The sequence below is a fragment of the Eutrigla gurnardus genome, assembly GCF_963514095.1.
Source record: "Eutrigla gurnardus genome assembly, chromosome: 23".
Taxonomy (NCBI): domain Eukaryota; kingdom Metazoa; phylum Chordata; class Actinopteri; order Perciformes; family Triglidae; genus Eutrigla; species Eutrigla gurnardus.
The window spans coordinates 8,618,391-8,645,087 of record NC_139934.1 but is presented as its reverse complement, the minus strand read 5'-3'; the positions used below and the strand labels follow the sequence as shown (position 1 = coordinate 8,645,087).

The window sequence follows — 26,697 nt, the reverse complement described above, 5'->3', positions numbered from 1 at the left end:
GCTTTCAAAAAACTTTACTTTCCACATGGAATTTAAAATCGCACACGGTATTGCTTATTGTATTGTAATGCATTTAGCTTTTATATGTAGGTGTGTGACATGGGGTTGTAAACTAAATGTGTAAACGCTTATCATCAGAACGAACCGCACGATTTCTTGCCTGACCATTTCCCCAGAAGTGGTCATCCTCATAAAACTGATTGAATCAAAAATCCTAACGCAAGTTTGTGTCAGTTCTTCCAAGAAGGGATCCCCTGCAGCAACGTTTGCAAGATCTACATTAAGAATTCAGGTGCTGCTTCTTTCCTTATTTGCCCCGCAAGGACTGAAGAAGACTTTCTGCAGTATTATTCTTCCTTTATAGCAGGCCTTGAAGTTAGATATGGAGCTCAACATTTTGCTCGAGGGCGTATAAACAGTGCATTATTGCATCTTTGACACGTATGGGTTACTCAGGCCAGGTGTCCTCCGATGTTTTCATTTCAAGGATTTCAGGCTTGCCTGAGACAAAACAGCGTTATTTGGGCATTTTGTTTCATAAAACTGCACGTTATGAGTTATCCTTAATGGAATTCACCATTTGTTTGCCCTTTGCAAAGCGAGTGGTTCTCTACTGTCAACGCTAAAATACTGTGTGATTGTAGGCAATGTCTGTGGCCATAGGACAGTTAGCCACCTGGTAAACCATCAGTCCTGGGGATCGGTATTCATATTGGATGCACATATCTTTATTGAGTGCATGGATGTCCTTGGTGCTTACTTATATTGTATTTTTTTTGCAATGCACTTCAGGTCGAATTTAAATTGCAAAAAAAAAAAAAGAAAAAAAAAAAAGCATCTCTGGATAGGAATGTGTAACAGAAGATTATAAGACGTTATTAGTTGGAGGCCCAGTGTAATAATACAATCATGGCTGCACTCTAATGGGGAAATAAGTTAGTTATTAGGCTACTATTTAATGTTTGTAATTAATTTCCCACGCCGTGGTCTCAGGCGAGACGCCCCCGGCCTCCGGCAACCAGCAAGCGGCGCTTGAGTCCAGCTCACCCCCCCGCCGGTGCGGCCGAGAATGTCCACAGAGGATCGAGTTACACGACGCCCCATCTTTAAGCCGCCCCAGTTAGTGGCAGCAGGGCAGTGCGCCGTTAGCCGCTGGACTACAGGGGGATAGGATAGCCTACTGGCCCGCCTGGGAAACAAAACGCTCCACACTCATGTAAGTGACTGTTTTAACGACTCGAGGGACTGTTACTAAACATTTCTGGGGGGGGTGTTTAATAACAACTCGGTCTTTGGCAACAGTCGCCTTTTGTTAGCTACATTGTTGCTAATATATTCCGAGACGCCCGTTGTCGCGTCGGGTCACTGCGAAACTAAGATTTAATACAGCCTTTAGTGTCCCCTTTCAGGGTTTTAACTAGTCTGTGTGTGCAGATAGTCACCATGGGCGGGTTTTTAAAACATAAAACAAAGCAGCCATACTGTGTAACTTCTTCCCCGTTTGCTCTCGGAAGCCTGTTGCTTCGCTCCACGGATGAGACGGCAGGAAGGAGGAGTTGAGAAAAGCGGATTGTCCCGGTGCCATGGCGACTTTATTCAAAATACTAGCAAACCCCGACTGGATTTAGCACAACAAAAACACACAAACTATTTATTCGTGAATGCGCATTAGACGAGAGAAGTGCTGGATTGTGACGAATTCGACGTTGCCTGTTGTTTGCTACGCGATAAAAAAAAAAATGACCAGCCGTTATAATGAGCTATCTGTGGCGACCGCAAATCTCACACATGACTTCACCAGCGATTATTTTGGGAGGCAAAATCCACCTTAACCGCAGTATAACAGTAGCTAATGAGTTCCTTTGGCCTCCTGTGAATCATTACAAGCCGCTGGATATGTGACACCGACGGAGGGAATCACTTCTGCCCATGTTGAATAACATGAATCATATACACTGTTTTTAGTTCCCTGAACGCAACACCTTTAATTATTGAATCATAGGATAGTATAATAAAAAAAATAACATACACAGCCTTCTCCTCAAGCCCAAGGACATATTGAATATTGAAAAACTAAGTTTTATATTTCACCAGTACAACAAAATAAACCCAATTCATTTACAGGCCTAAGATGAATAAAAACAAGCAGCCCACACGCTGTTTTTATAATAGCTCAGTAGTCAGGTTGAGACTTCTAAACATTGGATGGAGAAAATGAAATGAACATAAACAAACCAGTGCTGCGGTGATCCCGTGGGCCACATGCACTGCAGCTATTCTAAGAGTCTATACAGGGCTTTTAATTGTCTTACCAATGTCCTTTAATCGTGCCATGTCTCCCTGAGTCATGCTCGTAACAGAGCCACTAATGCTAAAGTTGAGGGTGACGTTCCCGGACAGCCTGAGACTTACGACGGCATAAGTCAGCGTTATCACTAGGTTTTTAAACGCGTGATGTGTCATGGCATGACACACGTTTATGTACTTAACTGTCAAACATAAATCAAATGCATTGATTTACGGTTTGGTCGTGAAAGAATTGACGACCTTCAAAATATCTTACAGTAATATGTATGTATCTTATGAGCCAAGGTGCAAAACAAATAAAAAGGACACGTCTCTGACAAGCAATACAAATGTCTTTGCCGTATATGATATTAAAGCAGACGGCAACCTCCGGTTTTGAGACGTGAAGCCAATGCGGAAGTGCCATCAGGGCTGCAAAAACAAGTCAGATTGTATAGAAGTCTAAGAGAGAATGACCCTGCTTATCACTTGATTTATTACCTCAGTGAAGATTGTGTAAACATGTGTTTATGGTCTAAGTCTTCTTCGACTACTCCAAAAACCAAGGGGTGTCGTCATGGTGACTATATCCACTTCTTATACACTGTCTATTTAGTAAACTTAATACAGATTTTGGACTGTTAAATTAAACAAGCTAATAGGTCACCTTGGCTTGTGGGAAATTCTAATGGTTTTGCACTATTTTCAGATTTTTCATTTAGTCGACAAAACTAATCTAAAATAATCTAATAGTTGCAGCCCTATTAGGATGCTAGAGGGGGTCTTACACTCATTTTAAAATAACTAATAATAAGACTGTTTGCCCAAGTACGATTGTTAATTATCAGAATGTTTCAAGAAGAAAGGTCTGACGGGAGTGAATGGATAATCCTATTCCATTCCTGCAAACATGTTGTGCATATTACATAACTACTGGCACAAAGTACACTGAATTAATCTTCAGGGATGTAAACAACCAGGTGTTAATCCATCAATATAAGCATCAGTCAGACGTAAGTGAAACAGCACAATGGTAACTCTGGGATGTTAAGGTGAAACATTCTTAAGAGATAAATGTGGTGCTGATGGAATGGAAACAAGAATACATTTCCTCTTTCATGTTGGCCTTCCGAGTAGAGACGTTTTAAGAAGTTGGCTTCGGAGGAGAATGAGCCTTTCCAGCTCTCACAGTAATTCATGTTTTTTGTCAAGTGTGTTGTGGAAGTATAGAAAGATGAGAGAACATTTGTGCCCTGATATTCATTTCCAATAGAAATCAGTTCCAATCTTTTTTGAGAATTTGATTTACCGATTGCTGTCGGGATTTAAAGAGAATTACAACAAATATAACAAAAAAAAAACTCTGAAATACACTACCAATAGTAGCAGTAAGAAAAAGACATAAAACATTGTTTTGTTCTTGGCAGGCCTTGGAGGAAATTGCTGTTAACGGGGAGAATTCACATATACCTGAGATTCTAAAATGATCGAAACAATGGGTAAGTAATCACTTTTTTATTGTTTTATGGCAGCCCTCATCAATTTCTTTAGTATTGATTGAAAAGATGTGTTAATTAGGCTTGGTGGTATCTTTTTTCCCATATCTTCCTGACATTTCAGCAGGGTATTCAATATGCGACAGTCTATACAATCATAATAAACAGCACATGACATGAAATAGTGCCTCCCCACACTCACTGTGCCGTTTCTATTTTTAATCCTCATATCTAAAATGAGCGTTTTCTGCAGAGGGGTTTGGTCTCGTCGTTCGGGTGTCCGTCTTTGCTGGCTCTGCAGCCGTATTTGGCTCCTGCTGCGAGTTTCTCTCAACCAGTGTAAGAGGCACTGGATTCAGTTCAAGGCATTGGGTCTGATAATGTTGCCATATACTTGATTGTTCGTCCCGATAGATATTTATGTTTCCAACTGACAAACATGGAGCCATATTTGTGCCCACTTACTTAAAGCCTGAACCGCTGGTCACTCTCCAGACTGGCATGTTGACCATATACTTATGTACTACTTACAGTTGCCTAATGCGCACAGGTTGGGGCAATGAGGCATTATACATTAGCCTTAGTAGCGTGAGAATTGAGGTTTAAAGTCAGAGTGGAGCGAAAGTTAGCGTGACCTTAGCTTCAAGTGAAATTCTTTGCATTTGATTGGACCGCTAAAAAGTGTATCTTAGAATGTCTTGTTGCTAAAAGTTGCAGATTGATCAATGTCAAGAAATTATCGGTTGGTACGAGCTAACGTAAGTAAGCACAAGTCAAATTTGATTTTCCAAGACAGCAATTGGATTTTTATATAAAAATCAAAAAGAAAAAAAATACTTTTTTTTATTATATATTTTTTGTTGTTACATTTTATTGTTAAACCGATGCACAACATGACAAGGGATATTCCAAATAGCTTATAATAATTTAAATCTACGTTTCATCTTATAGTTATAGAAACTTGTTTTGGAAACACAGGATTATATTATTTCAATGACTCAAAAGTAGGATTGCAAAATCGACAATTTGAACAGCGTAATCATCGTCATGTTCTGGTCCAGGGCCAAGCTGTCCTTTGAAACGCACACACACACACACACATCCCACACTCTGGTGGGACTCGTCATTATGCTCACTGAGGTGGGGGCAATGATACAGCTACCTGCATAGGGAACAGAAAAAAAAAAAGCCCTGCTGAGACTTCTGTGTTATTGGCTTGTTTACAACCTTTGTTCAAATAACAAAGCATCTAAGCAAAAAGTGCTTTGGACCTCGTGCACGCCCTATTAGGTGTTAGTCTCAGTTGGCGAGTTTGGGAAATTGCTTTATTTTTGTCCAGATGACGTTGGGCTGGCCCATCCTCACTAACAAGCCACTCTGGAGTTGCTCGATTGTGGGGCTTATGCAAGGTCCAGCAAGCAAACGGTGGAGGGCCTGCTTCTTTTATCTTTCCCTCCTGATACCCATTCAGTGCTACAGTGTAACCCACTGTTGCAAAAAAGGAAACATTGTTATTCTGAAGACAAACAGTGCATGTTTTCTTTTTTTCCCCTTTGGTTAAAACCCCGATGCTGTGTGATTTCTTCCTTCCTCGAGGCTTATTTACATGTCATTGTAAACATAAAGTGGTTCAAAGGCGTGTGATGTTTTAAAGAGCTTATATTTAAAAATCCTTAAATGAACAAATGTGGCATTGTGCAGACTCCCTTCGCTGTTTCACTATCTCTGGCCATGCACTGATAAAGCCTCATCACCTCTCCCCACCACGCCTGCTTCTCCCTGCATCCACTCCCTCGCTCCGGCCGGCACTGTCACTGAAATATGCGATGGCTTGCAGATACACAGCGTGCCTTGCAGGCAGTGGAGCGTCTCCAGGCTAAACTCAAGGAGCGGGGGGAGGTGCCCACGGAGGAGAAGCTCAGCCTACTCAAATCAGTGCTCCAGAGCCCCCTCTTCCACCAGATCCTGGCCTTGCAGAAGTCTGTCCAGCACCTCAGAGATCAGGTAAAAATCATTTCATGGTATCCACTCTTTGTCCTTGTACCTCAGAAGTGCAGGTATTCATAATAATGCAATAACTATTGAAAAAGTTGTATTCATCATTGTAATAATCCGGGGTTTGTGAACATGTTAAATTAGGATGCTATAGGCCCCATGGAAGGTCCTTAATAGGTTACAAGAAGTTCTGCATTCTTAGTATACGAGTATAAACTGCCAAAAGGGTCAGATGGCAGCATAGTGAGATTTCATCGTAGGTGATGGGGACGAAATCTTCAGCCGACATCCCAAAGTTCAGCAGAAGCTAATGTAAGGCCTCAGCAGTGTGAATTTGCCAAATCAAGAGGTGGTCTCCCAGAGTAAACGTCTGTTTTTAACTAAATTCCCTTCAGGTTTTCTTGCTGAACTGCAATAGAGGAATAGTAAAAAAAAAAAAAAAAAGTTAATCTCATACAACATCGTGACCTTGGCAAGACACCCTCCTCTGCTGAAGCCTCGTGTTAGCTTTGGTGTAATAATGCCTTTTTGCCCAGAAACAGAGCTGTGTAATCACATTAGGAAGGGAGCTCCTAACAGCTGGTCTGGACAATAGAAACAACTGCAGTGTGCCGTAACGGTGATACACACACATATGGGAATGCATTATCATTGTAAATGTGGCTTGTACAGAAGTCTTTGTCAAAGGTTACATAGTAAATATAACACTCTGGAGAAGAAGGTTAAATTGAAACCTGCACCTGTATCACAGTAAGGTTAGATTTGAATATTCCCCACATTCTCCACGATTGCTACAGCCTTTATCTTTCTTATTTCCTGGTTGACCCCGCCAATTCTGTTTTTTGGCTCACTCCCACCCCTTTAAATCCCCGTCCCCAATAGTGTTGCTGCTGTGGCCAAATTGCTGTCAGGGTTCACACGGGTCACATATAATATGGGTCCGTGAGCAGAGATAGTTGGGACGAAGTCAGGAACTCTTTTTTTCAGGCTGATTCTCTCCATTGAGAATAGAACATTTGAGTGGAGGGAAAGAGCTCTTAAGTCACAGTGGAAAGAGGCCAGGGTAAGTGTTTGAGAAATAGAGACGGAAATATGTGAGCTATGTAGTGGGAGGCAGGCAAGCTTTCTACCCCTTGAGGAATTTAGATTATAAAAGCCCTGCTGGCATTTTTTTAGTGTGCTGGCGATTTAGCTTATTTCAAAAGAGGTACATTCCTACTGTGTGTGTTGATGCATGTGCTCGTTTTTACTGAGCAAAATTTATCAACCAGCCATTCAACAAGAATTCCCTTCAGATCCTGAAATGGGCCTAGTCCACATTGTAAAAATGATAAAAGAGATGTATTTCAGAAACAGCAACAAGTCAGTGTTATGTTTTTATAGAGCCTCCAAACCCAACTGCATGTGTTTGGCCCCCTAAAGCAGAACCAATTTGGAGGGAGGCCATGTTTTGTGTTTTGTTGTGAGACGAGCCAGACACACACACACTGCCCATCTTTTGGCTCGGCTAGTTAGGCCTTGTGCAGCCCATGTCGCTATGGCGACAAGGCCCCTACTCTCCACTGAGAAAGAGGCCGCTGTGTGAAGTGGGGCAGAAACAATTTCTTAAATGTGCAAGAACCAAACTGGAACTTTAATCCTCTTAGCCAGGCCCCAGCTAACAAAGCTCATGCATGAGGACAGCAACTTAGCCGTATGCTACGCTAAGTTAGCCCTTCTCATAGGGTTTTTGTTTGCAGTGCGCAGCGCTAATGTGTCCTGTCCAATGCCGTTGTTGCTCGGGACTAATCTGGGTATGCGTTTAAAAGGAGGGCTGACATACAGTATGCGTCCTGAGCAAAAAGCTGTGCAGTCGACTTCCCAAAATGCAAATGTGTAAGTTCACAAGGACAGCTTTAGCCTGGCTGTGCCACATAACAAATGGAGTGTTAATGAAATGATCGCTGTGTGTTATATTATCTGTTTTTTTTAATACTCAATTCAGAGGGCCATAAACATCACACCCTTTGGCTAATGAAACTTGGAAATACACTGTTTGGTGTAGTTGTCTCGTTCATGTAATTCATCTGTCGCACAAGTGAAGTCATTGCAGTAATTAAAACCCAAGCACAGTAAGGCATCCAGATGGCCAGTGATGCTTTAACTCTACCGCGATAGAAATATCGTATTTGGAGCCGAGTCACTGGTGGAACATCAGCTAAGAGCCATTATACCCTGAAGGATTAGGTTGCCATAGATCCAGCTAATCATGGTGCGTCTATCTAGCATCCCAGTGGTTTAAGACATGCAGACTTAGGGGTTTGGTGTCTAAAATTAAACTGTTTACGTCCACAGTAGGAATGACTCATGATGTTTTTTGTTCAAACTTTCTATTATTGCTGGTAATTGCTGCTCTCTGCAGGAAACATCACATGTATGTTTAGGTATTTAGTTGAATAAACATATAAGAATAATCTGCAGTTTTCAACATCACTTGTGTTTATGTCATTATTTTTCCAGGGGAGTGTCCCGGCGTCACGTGGGAGTGACCTTGGCGACCCCGGAGCAGCAGTCAAGCCCAATGGCGGCCATGTTTCCCACTCAGAAACATCAACTCCTACACTCAATGGCAAGACATCTGAAGATTTCGAACACCTTATTCAGTCGATGGCGCAGGTAAAGACAACTACAAAGCCAAAGGATTCATTGTTCTGTCTGTACACTTGCTTATGAGTTTCATACGACGGAATAACACATAAAAAAAATATCATATTTGGCTGCTAGCCCACTGAGTTCCCAATAGATTTACCACATTATTTCATGTTTTGGTAATTTGAACACGCACAAAAATCAACACCTCATGTGTAAACAGACAGATCACTTTGAAGGTCTTCCTTAACTCCGAACAAATATCCAAAGACAGGATCTACAGGCTGCACACTGCATTCTTTTCTCTCGAGGCACTTCAAGCAGACTTCTAAAGGCAGCCTGCAGCTTTGATGCTATAGTGAATCAGCACAGGATCAATGCGTGTGTGTGTCTATATCTCTATCTGTGTGTGCATGTACGTGTGTTCGACTTAGGGGCGCTACGTGACACACGTGGACCTGCATAAGCCAGAATCAGGAGGTCTGGGCTTCAGCGTAGTGGGCCTGAAGAGCGAGAACCGCGGAGAGCTCGGCATCTTCATCCAGGAAATTCAACCCGGAAGTGTGGCCGACTGGTATGCTCCAAATCAACATGCCTTCAAAGGCTGATTGAAATGTTATAATAACAATGTCAACATTCCAGAAAGTTTCTCAATATTTGGCTGTTTGTTGAAGAATTAAGGCATTAGAGAAGTCCATTTCAGACAACCAGGGACAGATTGTCTGGATTCTCACAAATTGGGCATTTTACCAGAAATGAAAGGGATGGGGTTTTTTTTTTTTTAGACTCTGGTTTTGAGATATTGTTTTCATTTTAAATTTAAACTCTTCATGCCCTCAAAATCTGGCAAAAAGGTTACACTGTCAACAAATAAACAGTGAATATTCTGTATACTATGTGTGAAACAGATAAGAATAGTGGTTGATTTCCTACAACGTGCTCCCCTCTCTCCCACTCGACACTACTTTCCCCTGCAGCGATGGAAAGCTCAAAGAAGCTGACCAGATCTTGGCCATCAATGGCCAGCTCCTGGACCAGAGAGTGACCCACCAGGAGGCTATAGGAATCCTGCAGAGTGCTTCAGAGAGGGTCCAGCTCACGGTGGCAAGAGGACCAATACCTCAGCTGGCCAGCCCTGCGGTGTCCCGCACGCCCTCTGCTGCCAGCACACTGTCGGCCAACTCCAGCGCGGTATGGGAACGTTCTCACGCTTATGTCATGAATGAAACATCACACATCTAGGCAAAGCAGACAGAGCAGAGAAGCTCCTGCAAACCTACATTGCAGTAAATTTGCTACAAATATTTGATCGAAAGTACATTTATTCACTTTATTAATCCTTCTCTTTTATTGCACCCAGTGGCAACACGTGCAAACTATTGAGCTGGTCAACGATGGCACCGGTCTTGGCTTCGGTATTGTGGGAGGAAAGACCACTGGGGTTATTGTCAAAACCATCCTTCCTGGAGGCATAGCTGATCAGGTGATTGCATTGATGTATCCCTACTTTTTGTTTAAGCATTGTTAATAGTTGTTTATACAGTGTTTACCATAAAAAGCTTTTTTTTTTAATTTTATGACACTTTCTATGTTCTAGTGAGATGGCTCTTGTCAGTTAGGTATAATGAGAAATGCAAGCAGGCACATAATTAACTGTCACTCTCGTCTTTTGTTCGGTAGCGATAGTGTCATTATGGCTTTGATTTATACCAAAGCACACACACTAAAAACGTCTTTTCTTCTGCCTCAGGATGGCCGCCTGCGCAGTGGGGACCACATCCTGAGAATCGGAGACACCGACCTGTACGGCATGGGCAGCGAACAAGTCGCTCAGGTCCTCAGGCAGTGTGGCAACAGGGTGAAGCTGGTGGTCACGAGGGGTCCCGTGGACGAGAACACCTCCGTCTCCGCCGTCATGCCTGTGGTCCTCCCCACCGTCAATGAACAGGTTCAATTCTCCCAATATGGAAACATCTCGCACTGAAAGCATCATCATGTGGAGCGTCAGTATAGTAAAGCAGTTTCTTAATAGCAATGAGTTTCTCTCATACACTTACGTTTATTAGAAACACTTCAGACCTTAAGTTCAGGTCTTTCATCTGCACTTCTGTTCTTCTCTCGGTAGACCTGCATGAATGGAATGAAGAAATAGCAGGTTACATCGCCTGTGACTCACACTTTGGAGAGCCAGTGTTCCTTTATTTTCTCTGAAACTGCACTTTAAAAAACAGCGATTTCATGGCTATTCTCACGACTGAGCCAAGAAATTCAGTGACTCACTGTATGAATGACATCTTGTATATTGCGCACATTAGCTGTTTTTTTAATCTCGGAGCTTATCGGGTATCAGTCTGACGTCCGATGAGACTCGAGAGGCAAAGGGGTTATATTTCTGGGCATCTGTGTGAGAATAGAAACTTTATTAGAGTCCTCTGGAAACACATCCTTAGCTTTCAGGAGGAGTGGGTTTCTGTAAAGCACCCAGGGAGCAGCGAGGGGGTTCGGTGTCTTGCTCAAGGACACTTGGACATGCGGTATGAGCCAGGGATCACCGCCAACTTTGTGGGACGACCCACTGAGCTATAGCACGTTTTTGTGGCGACCAGGTTCAGAGCCCTGAGAAAAGGGCATTTCAGTCCCCCACGACTTGCTTTTCTGCTGTTGTCAAATAAATCATCCTTTAACTTTCGTCGTCGGTGGATGTTGACCTGCCATTCTCATTAATCTTCTCCCCAGGGCTACGAGGAAGAGGAGGATGACGCATTTGATGTGAGCCTGACAAAGAACGCCCAGGGACTGGGGATCACGATCGCCGGCTATGTCGGAGATAAAAACTCAGGTAAGACATGGCAGCTTGCTTTTTTTCAGAGTAGATGATAGATATTGATGTTTACTCACTCCTGGGCTTCATTAAATACGCATTTAAGCTGCAATGATGAATATTTTCCTAGCCTGTAATGGATCAAATGTGTAATAGAAAAGGGATTGCACCTTGTGATGAACACGCAATTAGCATCCGACTCTACAGAGTGTTTTAGGATCTTTTAATTGCTTATTGTTTTGGGTGAATATTGGATTTACATTCATCTAGTGGACAGAATCCTGACTCAGACGAATGCTTTTGTTGCTCTGTGTCTCTAATTGTTTGCCAACATGTTGACCCCAAGAAGAGGTGAGAGGTTTTTAATGCACACAAAGTGTCCAAAATAGTCTTTGAATTGCATTTCCACTTTTATTAAATAGAGCTACAATAAAATGGGACTGTGGACAGCTTTTTTTTTTATTGTTATATGCCGTTATATTCTTTGAATTGCGTTGAATATCGAATGGCCTTGGCTGAAAGTCTTTATTTTTCAAGGTTAGTATCCGTGCGCTGGTCCATCACATCATTCTTTATGACTTGTGTACTGTAATATTGAAACATGCTCACCGACCCTGACTTTTAACATCAAACTGAAACATCTGTTTGCCTCTCTCCTTGGGCCTTAAATGTCATCATTCACAGCTACGCTCGTCATCTCTTTCATATTTCCCTACGTGTTCTGACTCCACAGAGCCCTCTGGCATTTTTGTTAAGAGCATAACAAAAGACAGCGCCGTAGATCAAGATGGCCGTATTCATGTTGGAGACCAGATAATAGCCGTAAGTACCCCAATTATGCACTTTGTAGATATTACTATTTTCTTTGTGGCAGGTAAAATATGCAGCAAATGTTTAATATAATCTATTATAGCGATCACACTTAGTCAATGGAGGGTAATTATGAGATGTGTAATGAATAATTCACAATTAGCCGATAGTTCATCGTTTTTTTTTTTTCCTCTTGTGACTGAATATACGAGTCCTGAATTAGCACACAGAGCAATTCATTTTTTTTTGTTACTGCAGGACATTAACAATGAAGTTAATCTGTGTGTAATTTCTTGCATCATTTGAAACCTGATATAATGTTGCCCTGCGTTTTCTAAAGTTCTCACAAACTCTTTGTTTTCTTCTGGCGCGTCGGTGTGCTTGTGTGCTTGATTGAGTTTTTGCTCTTAGCGTTGATGATAATGTGCGCTGGGAGCCAATTTAAGACCTGAATAAAACACTAAATTGACTGTGAAATCTTTAAATGTTTGCGGTTTTTACCTGTCTCAAATGATCTTAATAAATAAAGTGAAGAGGTATAAAAGAAGGGAATACTCAGCAGCACTTTTTACCTGCTGGTGGTTGTAATCACTTTGATTAATGTTATTTCAATTTCACTTCCATCAAACAAGAAATTAAATGTCAATCCAGCACACTGGCAGTGCCAGCACAAGCTATTCTGGCTCTTGTTCAGAATCCATTGGCTCACAAATGATCGCCCCCTGCAGGTCGATTGTGTAAACATCCAGGGATACACCAATCAGCAGGCGGTGGAAGTGCTCCGGCACACAGGCCAGACTGTCCACCTTAAGCTGATCCGGCGGGGCTTCAGGCCTGAGGAGATCCCCCCGGCTGTGACCCCCACGGTCTCCGTCCTATCCCCTTCCACCACCATCCCCACCACCACCATCGTCATGATGGAGCTAGACCTGGAGAGAAAGATGGCTGAGGAGGCTGCTCAAGGTAGGGAGGATGGAGTGAGAGAAATTTAATGAGGATAGAGAAAAAAAAACATTCCTTGTTACTTGTCACCCTGTCAGAAAAAGGTGTCATTTGATGTGTAAAAGTGGCTCCGACAGCAGTTTTCATGATGCAGTAATGAGTGACTCCAAATGGAAAATTCCATCACTTTTATCACTAGAGTTAAAATACAGGAAACAGAATCTCTTCCGGATAGAAAAATAAAAATACTGACTTGAGTTACACTGTAACAAAGTCCAAATCGATGTCAACATTGTGATTTATTATAGAAGGAGAAATGCGTGTCTTCTTCTCCAGAAGGATTTAATAGTTAATATATTGAGTAAACATTTCATAGTGTTCTTAAAAAAATAATTACTTTACCTGTTAGAGGTTTCCTCCTAATTATATCATTCCATGCATAATAATTACTTACAAGGACCAAGAGGACAAAAATACACTTTGTAAAATAATTCCTGTCCAACACTACCCTTGTCATTCATTATTATATTAATCTGGCTGGACTGACTCAACAACCACATTTCTAAAGAAGGAACCCAAAGCTTTCAAAGCTGATCTATATCCGGTTTAAATTAGCATAATGCCCAACATCTAAGACATCCACACAAGTAAGACATTTACAACTGGGTTACAGCTGAGGTCTGCATGTGGGTGTTGGCCCCATGATGTGTTTTTTTTTTAAAAAAGTGGCTTTTTGATGAAGATTGACAGAGTAAACAGAAGGATCCTCGTCCTGACAGGACCTCCAGGCCAGCACAGAAGCAGGAAAAGCGTCTCACATAAGTTGCCAATAATGATAGATGGAGCTTGAAAGTAATTTGATTTGACAACAGGAAGTTCTAGTCCAAAAACCTGCAGAAAAAAAAAAAACTAGCGACCGACGGACCGAGGAGGCCAGCATTTTCTTGGCTGCTGTGATACCTGTAAGGGGAAAAAAGGAGTTTGCACTTTTGAGTATTACAGATAGTACAAAGGTCATATTATATAAGCTTATGTCTCTGGGCCTCACTTGTTAAAAACACAGAATAGTTTGGTGAGTAAAAATATGTTTTAGCTAATTAACTGGGCATGATATAGGTTTGATGAAGAAAACTGTAATGGGTTGGGATTAATGTCAAAAATGTAACTACTCACTTAAATTGCCGTCAAGTCAGTGTTCAGGTTGTTGAGCTCCTCTTCACATACCACACTAGCTAGCGCCGGTTTTATGTTAGCACTTAAAAGCTGCTGATGTACAGCATAGACTAGTAATTTCATGGGCGACCACTTTGGTGCTCTGTGGAACTCCAAAGACATAAACCGCGGCAATACGTTGTAAAAACGGGGCCATTAAACAGATATTTGAAGTACTTTAATGTTTAGAGGCTGTCATTATGGATAACATCAGCAAGGGCATGTATATCCTTGTTCGGACCAATATGCAAATGAGATAGGTGGGTCCTTCTAAGGTGGGGGTCATTATTAAAGAGTTGGAGATGCTCAAACTTTTTTTCAACAAATTGAGTAGTAGAGATAGAAAAATCAGCATTGTTACTGGAAATAAGTGTCTCACTATTCACCGCTTGTTTACAGCCACAGATGTTGAGCCGCTCCAGACAAAGAGTGAAGGATCTGATGTCAGCCCAGCCACGGATCAGCTAACAGAAGATAAACATGGTAGGAGCTAGGAAGCTGGGAGACACTGGGCACACATCCGACAGATAAGGGTTATTGTTGTCAGGAGCACACTGACTAGCAAAACACAGGGTGAGGTAACACAGACGGCTGCTGCTGGCGGTTTACGACAGCTTTAAAATGGTTAATTAGCGCAGATAAAAGTTTTTGTTTTCGCAGGTCTGATCTCAAAGACAACATAAGTACTTTTGAAATATATTCCGCTTTGCTGACTGAATAGTTTAATCACAATTTTGCCTCTTATGCTGTTTTGTGTATTCATACTTTTGTGTCGTTTTCCCAAGGGATGAAGCTGACACCCTTTGAAGAGGAGGAACTAATGAAGAAGTGGCAAGAGATTCTGGGGCCCAGTAATGAAGTTGTAGTAAGTTTTCAAAGGGAATTGCTTTCGTCTCATGCATCAAATAATACTTTCCAGATGTTGGTTCCTGAGCCGTTGCTTCATAATTACAAACGGCTCAAAACTGCTATCTTGAAAGGAAGAATGACCTTAATCATCATGAATGCATTAATCAAAAAATGATAAATCCTTATAATAAACAAAGTGTTTCACACATTAGCTGAGATGTGATTTCTTATTGCCATAAACAGGTGGCCCAGGTGGAGAAGTTTAGTGAAAACAGTGGCCTGGGCATCAGTCTGGAAGCCAACAGTGGGCATCATTACATCCGCTCTGTTCTACCCGAGGGACCTGTTGGTCGCTGTGGCAAGCTGTTCAGTGGAGATGAACTGCTCGAGGTGCGTGGTCCCGCAAATGAAAGGGAACATTTAATTAACAACACTGTGGACCTTTTCATATTGCCTTTTTGCCAATACACTTATTAGTTGTTTTGATATACTACATACGAACGTACCAGAGCTAAAAGGTGGCCAGAGACGCGCCTCCACATGAATGCTAATGATGCTCCGTGTCTGCTGGATGAGTAAACAGGCGACTGTTTATTAACATTTGCTGAAACTTGTTCTGCTGCCCTCAAGTGGCACAAAAAAGCACTGACCTCTCATTTTCCCTTAGGTCAATGGTATATCCCTGATCGGTGAAACCCACAAGGAAGTAGTCCGAATCTTGAAGGAGCTTCCGCTGTGCGTATACATGACATGCTGTAGGCCCGCCCCTCACCTGCAGACCGACATGGACGCTGTCCAACCAAAATCTGAGATTTTGTCCACAATGTCTCAATTAAAGGTACATTTGCACTGCTGAACTCATCATAACATAGAAAGTATCTAAGTATTGTTACGAGAAAATGACGTTGCATTCAGGGCTAAAATCATGCACGATATAGTGGCAGATGATGCACAAAAAATGTTTCCCCACCTCCTCATGCACAGAAGGGAATACCCTCTTCCTTTATAACCCATCAAGCATTATAAGCTTAGACGACGTGTCGATCGCTCTATTGGCTTTGTCGACCGTGATGGATTAAGACGTAGCAACAAGCAGAGGGGGAGACTGAAAGTTTATGAAGACCAATTCAAGTAAAACCTCAGCAGCAGCCGCCAACAACATTTGCTGGAGATATGAGACATCAAAAGCAGCTCCCCTTTGGGGACAGAGTTTTCATCTCTACAGCTTTATCTGTGATAATGTACTAAGGCCCTAGCATCCCAAAAGATATTTCCCTTTTATCTACTGCCAGTAACCTGAGCCAGAAACACAACTAGAGGGTAGCAGCCTATGGGGTTGGGATTTAAAGTGACGAAGGCATGCTGTTCCACAGAGATTTTGGGCTTTTCCTCTGCAGAAACAAATAGAGCCGAGCAGCATACTGGTTGCCGAAGACTCGCAGGTGAACGTGGCGGCAGCGACGCAGGATAATGTGACAGAGGAGGCGATAGGATCTCCTTTGGCTATGTGGGAATTGGAGATCCAGAATATCGAGCTCGAAAAGGGAGAAGGGGGACTGGGATTCAGCATTCTCGACTACCAGGTGGGAATCTTCCTGGGATTTGTAGTTGTTGTACATTTAATTGCTTATAAAGAGTTGATCAATGACAGCCAAATGTATTAAATACCCACATCCATTTAAGTTTGTGCTCGTTAGTTTACCTGTTGCCCCCCTCTCACTGGACTGGCTCCGCCACAGGACCCACTGGACCCGGCCAAGACGGTGATCGTAATTCGCTCCCTGGTTCCCAGCGGTGTGGCCGAACAGGACGGAAGACTGTTGCCAGGCGACCGACTCATGTATGTTAACAACACCAACCTGGAGAACGCCAGCCTGGAGGACGCCGTCCAGGCCCTGAAGGGAGCCAACCTCGGCAACGTCCAGATAGGAGTTGCCAAGCCACTGCCTGTAAGCATTAGAATTAGTAATTTCACCCTTTTTTTTCTCTCTTTGCTTGAAGCCTTTTAACCTGAAAAATGGAAAGTAGAACATGACGTGTGTTGGTTACTAAGCGTTTTTATACATTCTCTTTTGTAAGATGATTCAGCAATGCCGGGCATTTTTTCACTTTGCGTATGCGAAGGTTGTGAGTCAGGTTGTCTTTATATGATGCGACTTAGTATCCAGTCATGAGGGTTCAGCTTACGAGGGCTTGAATTTTTCATGCAAGGAAAAAAAAGCGTGGAGGTTGGCTGCACGCTTTAGCATTCCACCCACTGCTCATTCAGAGGAGGCGATCGGCCTTAAAAACGCTGTGCCCTTTGTTTCATATATAACGTTATTGCATTTTCCAAGAGCACAAACCCTCTTGTACATTTAAACACACTGGGGCACCTGTCAAAATATTGGGTCCGTCCAAAGGCATGTTCGGCGCTCCAGGCACCTGTACTCTTTGTACGGGATGTTTCCTTCTGAAAAGCGCTTGCATTTTTTTTTTTTTTTTTTCGGCTTTAAAGCTGCATTTCTCTTGTATTGAATCTGCCGTTTGGATTACTCAGTGAGACCTCTGGGCTGCCAAGGTTAGCTGGATTACAGAGCTGTAGGAAGCCTCTGTGGAGTAATCCCACTCTCCTGCAAGACGTGGAATGTAATTTCGGAGGGGTATTTTGTTGTATTTCCTCTCAAAATTGAGTCTGAGTATGCCTTTGTGGTTTTCTTCTATCTGTCTAGTCTGCTTGCTACACAAAATCAATACCAAGAGCTGTTAAAGAATACATGTTTGAGAGCGTTTCTGTAATTCAAAGAATCAGCCATTTTGAGCAATTTCACTACTAGAGCGCATGTGCACTCTATTACACATGTATATATATAAAAAATCTCAGTATCTTCTAACGTCTTTCTTTCCATACTAATTTTTTTTGTACTTGATTTAGTCACAAAAATAAATAAATCAAAAAAAAAAATTCTAATTACATGAAGCTGGAGACACTGAAAGAATCTCTCCACTTTCCTAGGGAATATGTGGATATTCCCACTCTCCACACCCATATGGTGAGCAGGAAATTGCGTCATCATCCACCATCCATTCATTTGACTTCAACAGTATTTTGGTTGAAGAAGGAGAGGAAGAAGGACTGACTGAGGGCATCGTTTACCGAGCAGAGCCTGCATTGGTCAGTTAGCTTTTGGGGAAAAACTGAAAAATCATTCAGAACATCCTAAAAAAAAAAAATGGAAATAATATTGTAATATTTGCTTCTGCCTAATTGCACCAAGAGAGCTGTGTTTGTAAGCACGCATACATATGTGAGCATTAATCTGACAAATTTATGGTATTTTGTAGTAAAATAATCCTAAATTGATCATGAATAAAAATAAAAAAAATGTCGGTAACACTATTTCCTCTCATTATCACAGATTGACACCAGTGAAGCAGACCTGTCTGATGAAAAGCTGTTAGATCACACTTACTCTGGGATACAGGATGACACTTTCCAGGCATCCATGATTGCTCTTCACGGTAGCAGCTGTAGCGCTGACATGGATTACCTGCACTCATCCACGCCCAAGGTAAGCAGCCATTTTCTTTATAGACAGCGGAGGGAAAAAAGCACCTGAAACCAAAAGCTTGGAATGATTCCCTGATGTCATTCAATGCTACCGCAAAAGCCCTTTTGTCACAATAACAATACTATAGAGCACGTAGTCATCATTCTTTGTTTTTTTGCTATCGAGAGGCAAAATGTATTGGGAATTGATTGTTTTTTCTTTCTTGGTATGTCAAGGTTGTAGCTGTGGCTGCTTTTGTTTTTGTTCTGGGTGCCCGAGAGCAGCAACTCCCCAATTGGATATTAAAGTATAAGGAAAATAAACAAAGACCAGCGAGAGCCACGCACACTATTTTCCCCAAAGGTCACCGCTGACCTTATTTGTACGGCCTTCCCTTAGAAGTGTATACTGTAATACGGCAGCCTAGAGGGACAGACATTGGCGAGGATAACGTGTGCTTTATCATACTGGGGGATTTCAAACAAACAGCTCAGTCTTCTTGTGATGATGAACCAGTTTTTCCCTCAAGCTCTAGAGCGAAGTCTGTTGATAAATCTAAAATCTTCCTCAGTGACAGTGGACCAGTTTTTTTTTTTTTGAAGACTTGCTGACGGTATCTAAGGTGATATTTCTTTGAGGAACATAAACGCTTTCCTATTTCTGGCCCACTCACACAAAAGGTCAACTGGGTGTTAAAGATCAAATGAGTCAGCCTCCGAGCAACTGTCAATAAAGCAGTGACAGCTCGTGAGTGCTTTGATAGATTACGCTGTTTTACTGCTACTCGAACTACTTTGAAGAGAGGCAGTCGTCTGCACATGCATCGGTGCTTCGGTTCAAGATCATTAAAACATAAATTTGAAGTCTTTTTAAAAAACTCCAGTGTAATTTCTGCCTTTACTAAGAGACACTGTGCTCCCTTTCTAAAATAACACAATTAGATACATTTAACAGACCAAAACGTAGCCGATGTTATAATGTCTTGCTATGGAATGGATTAACTTTTAAAAAGAAAATCAGGGATTTAATGGCACCTTAAGCTTTATCTGGGCACACCTGGAGCGTGGCAGTCGAAGTTTGAATTGTGTTAATGATAATGACTTTATGTCATATGTAATTAAGTTTTAGAGATGCTTAATGAGTGTTAAAGGAAACTCAGATTCTGCTCTCACATATTTGCAAAATGTCTTCTATTTGTATCCCTCAGCACATAATCGCTGCATGCCATCAATTGATGGATGTAAAATACCAAATACTTTACACTTTACTATAATACAGTGGTTTCTGGCTTAAAACAGTACTTAATTCTATACATTTTTCACTTTGTCTGTAAATGTCTTTTTCTATTTTCATAATTGCAGCATAAGAATACTTGGAATACCTTTAGTTGTCACAGGCCAGTTCACCGCAGATTTATAACAGCCCCTTATTAAAATGAAACCTCCTATTTCTTGTACTCCACTTTTCTCCCGTCTGCTTTATCGAGCCCACTTGTGTTACGTATATATTTCATTTTTTTTTTTCCTTAAGATTTACACTTCTCTTCTTGCTCCCAAAGGGAAGTGCTTACTGAGATTCATCACTCCTCGGCCTCGTTCTTATAAAGTCTTAAATGCTGTAACAATAAAAGTAAATTTTGCGCATGGCAAGCTCAAGATCACCAGTGATTTCCACCGCTCTCTATTGGCCACTGATGGCTTTTCTATGGCTCATTACAAGGAGGGAGGGATGGCGACTGAGCAAGATGAATTCCCCCCGTTGGGCAATTGTCTAACCATCACAGTGGAACGCTCATTCAGCTGCTCTGCTTTGTTTTACCCCAGCTGACAGCTCGCCTGGGCTTGTTGGATGAGCATCCCTGCTTTGCAGCAGCGTCTGGCCTCGCAGACGACACTCAAGCCTTCCCCCCGGAGAAGCCCGCCTCGTTTTCCCCTCCGAGTTTGAGAGGCCACGGCCTGACTTTTAACGCCGTGCGGAGCGGGTCTGATCAGTTCCTGGCGCAGCACTCGACTCCGGAGAAACCAGCGGAGAGCTCCGACTCGTACAGCCCGTTTGCTGAAATCGTGACCAGATCGTGCGTCCCGGATGAAGCTGTCGAGCCTCACTATCACAAGGAGCTGCCTATGTCTTTCGAAGAGATCGAAGATGCAAGTCTTTTGATGAAGGTAAAATAATACATCTACAAAATATTCAGAGGATTTAATGCACAATAAGTTAGGAGTTTAGCAGTGAGCATTCTGACTGATGAATGAGCATTAGTGATGCTGAGAACATCACAGATACGTGGAGGTGCATTATGAATAAATATTCATCCTTGATCTTCTTTTAAATAGAGAGTCTTAAGGTAACGCACCTTTTCCGCGAGACTCCTTTCAAGCAATGGATGCACAAAGCTTATTTTGATTTCCCTTCATTCCAACAGCTGCACCTAGCCTTTTCTCCAGAGACCTCCGCTTTGTTTGGAATCCGCACTAATATTTTCATTTACTTTCATGAATAAATGTGTGGAATCATCCTCCCCAAGGACGAGGAGGCCGGTGTGAAAGAATCAGCAGAAGACGGCTACGAGGAAGCGCTGACCTCAGGGAGCAACTTTGAAAGGACCATCACAGTTGTCAAGGGCAACTCCAGCCTTGGTGTGTGTTAATTTCGGTTTTATATCTCCTTTTATTTGTTTCCTCCTCGTTCAGAAGTGTAAATGAGGTTTGCAGGACTTGAAACATGGGTTGGCCTTTACTATTGTGTCATTTTTGTGTGAAGCAAGAATGGTAGAAACACTTTTTATCCCGTCTGAAAGGGTAATTTAATTGCTACACAGGGTATTTCCATTTCAAAACCACCCCACGGGGCCACGACTGGCTCAGAGAATACTAAGTTTTAGTTTCTACTCCTAGGTGTTATGAAGACACAATCCTCGGTGCCTCATTGAAAACGCTACCTCATTGTACTTTCTAATACTCTTTGAGAGTTTCTTTTTCATGCTCCGTTCACAGTGTCTACATAAGGCATTTGCATTTCTAATCTTTCCACCACATGGAATTGAAAACCAAATTCCCCTCCTAATTAGAACATCAGAACTAATCCCCCCACTGTGAGCTGAAGTGGAACTTATCAATGAAACTATATGGTTCTAATATATTATGGAAACCTCTCGTTAATAATTGAGTTAGTCTTAGTTTGAGGAGTTCAGTCGTCGGGGATTTCTCTTCAGTCGGCACAGGTTGTTCTCAATTAATCAAAATCCCCATTTATCAGTGTGTAACGGTTTCCTGTGATCCACCTCAAAGGGATGACGGTGAGCGCCATGAAAGATGGTCTGGGAATGCTGATCCGCAGTATAATCCACGGCGGATCCATTAGCCGCGACGGGCGTCTGGGCGTCGGCGATCTCATCCTGGCCATCAACGGCGAGCCCACCGCCAACATGACCAACGCTCAGGCTCGCGCCATGCTCCGGCGACACTCTCTGATTGGTCCAGACCTGGGGTAAGAGACTGTAATGAGGCCGTAGATGCTTGTCCTATAGATGCCTTGGACAGACGGGTAGTCAATATGACAAACTAAGTGTTTAGAATGCCAAAATAATGTGTTTCCAATACTTTGGTGTACTTTTAATAATATTAAAAAAGAAAGTGAAACAAAATACAATTGCATTGTAAAACAGAGGTCTTTAATGTTGTTTTTTAAGGCTAAGGACCCCCAAGGCTTATAGTGACCTGTTGAAGGTCTATTACATATTGTATAAAATTGTGTTCCTTATTAAACCGGGCCAATAATAATGTGTAGTGCAGCCTATAGTGCCATGTATAACAGTTAATGATGTATGTATACAATGCTAAGCTGGTCAAATAATAATAATAATTCTATTTTAGCATTAAAACACAATTTTCACAACATAATTGAAGGAAGATTTATATTTGATTAACATAAGTTGTTTTCATGTTAAGATGTATTTTTGGACATATTTAAATTTTTAGTTTGGGATCAAATCATTTCGGGGACCCCCTGCAGTAACTCTGCCGACCCCCTAGGGGTCCCGGACCCCCTGTTGAAGATCTCTCTTGTAAAAGATCTACATTTAAGTTGCATCCTTCCGAAGCAGATGTTGCATTAAAGGAGTCGCCGTTGCACAAGAAAATCGTTGTTTTTTTTTTCACCTGCTTGCTGAACTAAACTTGGCAGTTTGTCAGCTCCGGTGCATAAAAAGCCAACTTTTCACATTCTAGATCTGCTTGCGCACCCGAGGACGATCTGTGCCCATTTTATGTGTGAGTATGACTAACCTCCACGGCGGTGGGGTTTTTTTTTTTTTCGGCGGGGATGCTGCCATCTTCGGTTCTCCTTCCTCTCACTCTCTCCATCTGCCGTCAGGCTCCATCGCAGTCTGTTAAAGAGCTTTATCCAGACGCCGAATTAGACAGTCAGTTCCATTTAGTGGAGCGTCAAAAACAACGACGGCGGCAAAGTGGGATTGATGAAGATGTCGTCCCTCGATGGCATTCGTCGATTCACATTTTAATCATGTTGAGATGTGCCGTCGCGTATTAACCGGCGATTATTCAAAAAAATCTGCCTTTTGGCAACAAAACTTCAAATCCCATTTGAACACATATGGTCAAAGTAATATCTGGATAAATCTTGACTGACTGCATCACTTACTAACTGCCGAACTCATTTCTTTATTTCCGTGACTAACAGTTATCACCTGGATGTTTTTCTTTTTGCACATTTCATTTCCTTAGCTCCCTGTTTTTACATTAACCGCTTGTATGTAAGCGCCGTCACGTCTCTCACTGCATGCTGGGATGTTCAAATGGAGCTGACTCATCCATTTCATTGAAATTCATGTTCCTGTCTGTCTGCATGCTGTCATGTTTTTTTTTTTTTTTTTAAACACAACAAATCGGCCCTTCTGTTGAAGATCTGTCAGCTTTAATTAGATGTGTTTAAAGCACCCTTGAGAATCAACTTCACTCTGAATTGTTTGGAAGTGGGACTTTAGTTGGTGTCAGGTTTGTCTTATTAACATGAACTAGTAACCTCAATGATGGCTACGCCCTTCAGATGTGTCGCGTTCTCACCACACAGTACCATATGTGATAGAAGACTTGATGTGCTCAGACATTTATGAAGGTAAACATCTGTTTTGATCATCCGACTGGTTATAGGGTGCATTTGAGTAATGGAACGGGTGCAAGAAAAACACTTTCTGAATGTAAATAAGCAGATTTAAAAGGAGCTCGTAGTTTTAGTGCTTGAATGCCAGTTTTTGGTGAAACTACCATGCGAGTTCATAGCCAACGGGGGGCATAAATGCCACCATGGAGGGTTAATGAGGGAAGTTGTTTTGCTTGAATAAATGTTTGACTCATTTGTATGCGTGTGTGTGTGTGTGTGTGTGTGTGTGCTTGTGTGTGTTCAGCATCACATATGTTCCAGCAGAGTATCTGGAGGAGTACAAGGCCAGCCTGGAGCAGGCTAAAGATGAGGTCTTCGATGAAGTGGCGCCGGTCTCGGTCCCGGTCTCGGTCCCGGAACCAAAGTATGTGGGAATATTCTACCCCAGTAGGAAAACTTAAAATGTGCTCTGTTCTGTCCTTGTAAACAAACTACTTATTTTTACTTTGAGCGACCAAAGCAGATCCTCATCAAATGTCATGATTCAGATATTCAGCTATAAAAATCAGTCAATCCTACTGATAATTATATGTCTGGTCATGAAGTTCTTTAGCTCTTTTTTGCTTTAGGTGCTATGCTTTTCACCGCTTTCTCCATGATGTACCAAATGGAGGCGTGGCATTGTGATCATTGCAAATAGCTGGCACTTGCTTGTCAATTTAGAATGAACTCACTCAAATAAACATTCCTATATAGCAAAACTAGCAATTAAAACCTCCACAGGGTACCTCTAAGTCATCTTATGTAACAGCATCTTTCATATGTTTTTTTTTTTTTTTTCATCCCCAGAGCTTTTGTTTAAGTTTTTAGAATTTTATCCAACTCTTTCCTTGTCTTTTTGTCGTTTAGGGATATTCCTAATCTCCCTGAACGGGAAGATGGAGAAGGAGAGGAGAGTGCCGCTTATAGCAACTGGAACCAGCCGAGGAAGTGAGTCCTCACTGCATTTATGCATCTAATTTTGTGAACATGTCCATGACCAATAGGGTTTGGAGGACTTGATATGACAGAATGATGGCTCCAGCATATAATACAGGTTGTAGCAGCAAATCAGTACCAGAGTCACAGCTTTAAAGGGGAAAAAAAAATGTTAAAAATGTAGCCCGCGTACCTTCTTCAGAGTTGAGCTCTTCCGAGCGCCTGGCAAGTCCCTGGGGATCAGCATCGTCGGTGGCCGAGGGATGGGCAGCCGGCTGAGCAACGGGGAGGTGATGAGAGGTATCTTTATCAAGCACATCCTGGAGGACAGTCCTGCTGGACTCAACGGGACCCTGAAGACTGGAGACAGAATAGTAGAGGTACATTTCAAGTCACATACATTTAATCCGAAGGCTTGTTTTCAGATGAATTACTTCATCCTTTTATCATGAAGGTGCAGTACATTTATGGAATAAAAAAAAAAAAAAAACGTTTGAAATCCTCAAAAAGAAAGTCTTTTCCTTGAAATCTTCCGTCAGGTGGATGGAGCAGATCTAAGGGATGCTAGTCACGAGGAGGCAGTGGAGGCGATACGCAGGGCGGGCAACCCTGTCTCCTTCCTGGTCCAGAGTATTATCCACAGGCCCAGGGTAAGTCCATGTAATAGATTGATAATCACCATCTCATAATCTTAAAAGGTCACATTTTCCACTTTCACCTCATCTAAAAGGGCCATCCCATGTATAATATACAACTACAGTAGTGAGGTGCGGCATATTAAATATAATACCGAGTTTTAACCGCTAGTGCGACACTCGTTGAACTGTATCATCAACATCGTTAGTTGTTTGAAAGTGCCCTCAGGCTTTAAAGCATGACTAAGTAGTTTCCCCCGCCGGGGGCTGCGACCGGTTCGTCTCCAGTGTCAGATCTCTCATCGTCAATCACTCGCATCGTCATCTCCGGGATATTCCCACTTGCTTTCTCTAACGTTCTGGTTAGTGATTAAGGAGAGGAACCACACAAAGAGGGCCAAGAATTCATGGCAACGGAGGATAATGCCAGAAAAATATCTTAAAGCAGCCATATTCACTATTTTTTTCAGACAGAAATGCCCTGAAACCTGCTGTATTATTTATTTAACCAGATATTTCCCTTAAACATGTTCCTACGTCATTTTTAACCACACCTGCTACATCATGATTCGCCTCAAACCTGCACCTATATTCCCCCGCACTGCTTTCTCAGCCTGCGTCAATATATAACCCCGCTGCAACGCCTGCCGCCGACACACAGACCGCCTCTTTCACATGCATGCCACACGGCACATGTCAGGTAATCCCTCTCTCTCTCTCACTCCTGTTTCATCAACTATACATCACAGTTAATCTTTGTTGCATTACCTCCCCGGCCTCCTCTTTTCTCTCCGTCTCTCACGCTGTTAGCCGAGTCTCTCTTTTTAACTGCGTCTTTGACTTTGATGCACGCGTAATGTGTGTATTGAGGGGAATAAAGACAAAGTAGAATCGGAGGTTCCTGGTGGAGAAAAAAAACATTTATTTTAATGCCCAGACATCCTCTTCTTTTTGTCCTTACCCAGAGTCATCTAACTATGACAATGACATGAAGCACAATGACGTTTTTAATCAAAACCGGTGAGCAAATGGTAAAATCAATTTTGTCACTGGCAATAGAAAGTGTTGAAGTAATGTTGACATTCAGCACACATTCACACTAGATTCTTAATGCAGTTCCACCGCGGGGGTTATTGAAATTCTATCGCTGTGTCTTAGAAGGGAATTCATCAGGCAAACAATAGAAAAGCAAATAAGGAAATCATTCATACCTGTTTGGCTCGGCGGCTGTCAAAATATGCACATTTGGGAAGGAGACATCTTTTCAATTTTACTATAAAGTCACATATATGGAGTCGCAGCAGTGGACTGAAGAGTTTGAGGAGAATATTGGTTTGATTGGGCGATAACTAAGTGCTGTAGGCAGGTGACTTTTTAAATGTAGCCACCGGGGTCCA

At 42.2% G+C, this 26,697-nt stretch overlaps 1 protein-coding gene across 8 annotated transcripts in view; it reads left to right on the top strand.

The window, feature by feature from the left end:
- The first annotated feature begins 1,102 nt into the window (after nucleotides 1-1,102).
- Nucleotides 1,103-26,697, top strand: part of mpdz (multiple PDZ domain crumbs cell polarity complex component) — a 39,773-nt gene continuing 14,178 nt past the window's right edge. For 6 of the 8 annotated variants that reach the window (XM_084003273.1, XM_084003275.1, XM_084003274.1 and 3 more), the window contains exons 1-27: nucleotides 1,103-1,216; nucleotides 3,714-3,785; nucleotides 5,620-5,786; nucleotides 8,277-8,432; nucleotides 8,840-8,979; nucleotides 9,383-9,596; nucleotides 9,766-9,888; nucleotides 10,156-10,353; nucleotides 11,142-11,244; nucleotides 11,960-12,048; nucleotides 12,765-12,999; nucleotides 14,590-14,673; nucleotides 14,976-15,055; nucleotides 15,283-15,429; nucleotides 15,707-15,877; nucleotides 16,437-16,622; nucleotides 16,779-16,988; nucleotides 18,035-18,193; nucleotides 18,438-18,590; nucleotides 20,393-20,734; nucleotides 21,094-21,205; nucleotides 21,857-22,055; nucleotides 22,796-22,837; nucleotides 23,992-24,111; nucleotides 24,597-24,677; nucleotides 24,868-25,045; nucleotides 25,205-25,315. In XM_084003273.1, coding sequence (XP_083859399.1) covers nucleotides 3,770-3,785; nucleotides 5,620-5,786; nucleotides 8,277-8,432; nucleotides 8,840-8,979; nucleotides 9,383-9,596; nucleotides 9,766-9,888; nucleotides 10,156-10,353; nucleotides 11,142-11,244; nucleotides 11,960-12,048; nucleotides 12,765-12,999; nucleotides 14,590-14,673; nucleotides 14,976-15,055; nucleotides 15,283-15,429; nucleotides 15,707-15,877; nucleotides 16,437-16,622; nucleotides 16,779-16,988; nucleotides 18,035-18,193; nucleotides 18,438-18,590; nucleotides 20,393-20,734; nucleotides 21,094-21,205; nucleotides 21,857-22,055; nucleotides 22,796-22,837; nucleotides 23,992-24,111; nucleotides 24,597-24,677; nucleotides 24,868-25,045; nucleotides 25,205-25,315 — 3,816 coding nt within the window. In that variant the 5' untranslated portion in view covers nucleotides 1,103-1,216; nucleotides 3,714-3,769. The remainder of the gene's footprint in view (nucleotides 1,217-3,713; nucleotides 3,786-5,619; nucleotides 5,787-8,276; nucleotides 8,433-8,839; nucleotides 8,980-9,382; nucleotides 9,597-9,765; nucleotides 9,889-10,155; nucleotides 10,354-11,141; nucleotides 11,245-11,959; nucleotides 12,049-12,764; nucleotides 13,000-14,589; nucleotides 14,674-14,975; nucleotides 15,056-15,282; nucleotides 15,430-15,706; nucleotides 15,878-16,436; nucleotides 16,623-16,778; nucleotides 16,989-18,034; nucleotides 18,194-18,437; nucleotides 18,591-20,392; nucleotides 20,735-21,093; nucleotides 21,206-21,856; nucleotides 22,056-22,795; nucleotides 22,838-23,991; nucleotides 24,112-24,596; nucleotides 24,678-24,867; nucleotides 25,046-25,204; nucleotides 25,316-26,697) is intronic. The other 2 variants (XM_084003276.1, XM_084003271.1) reach the window with 2 other exon arrangements.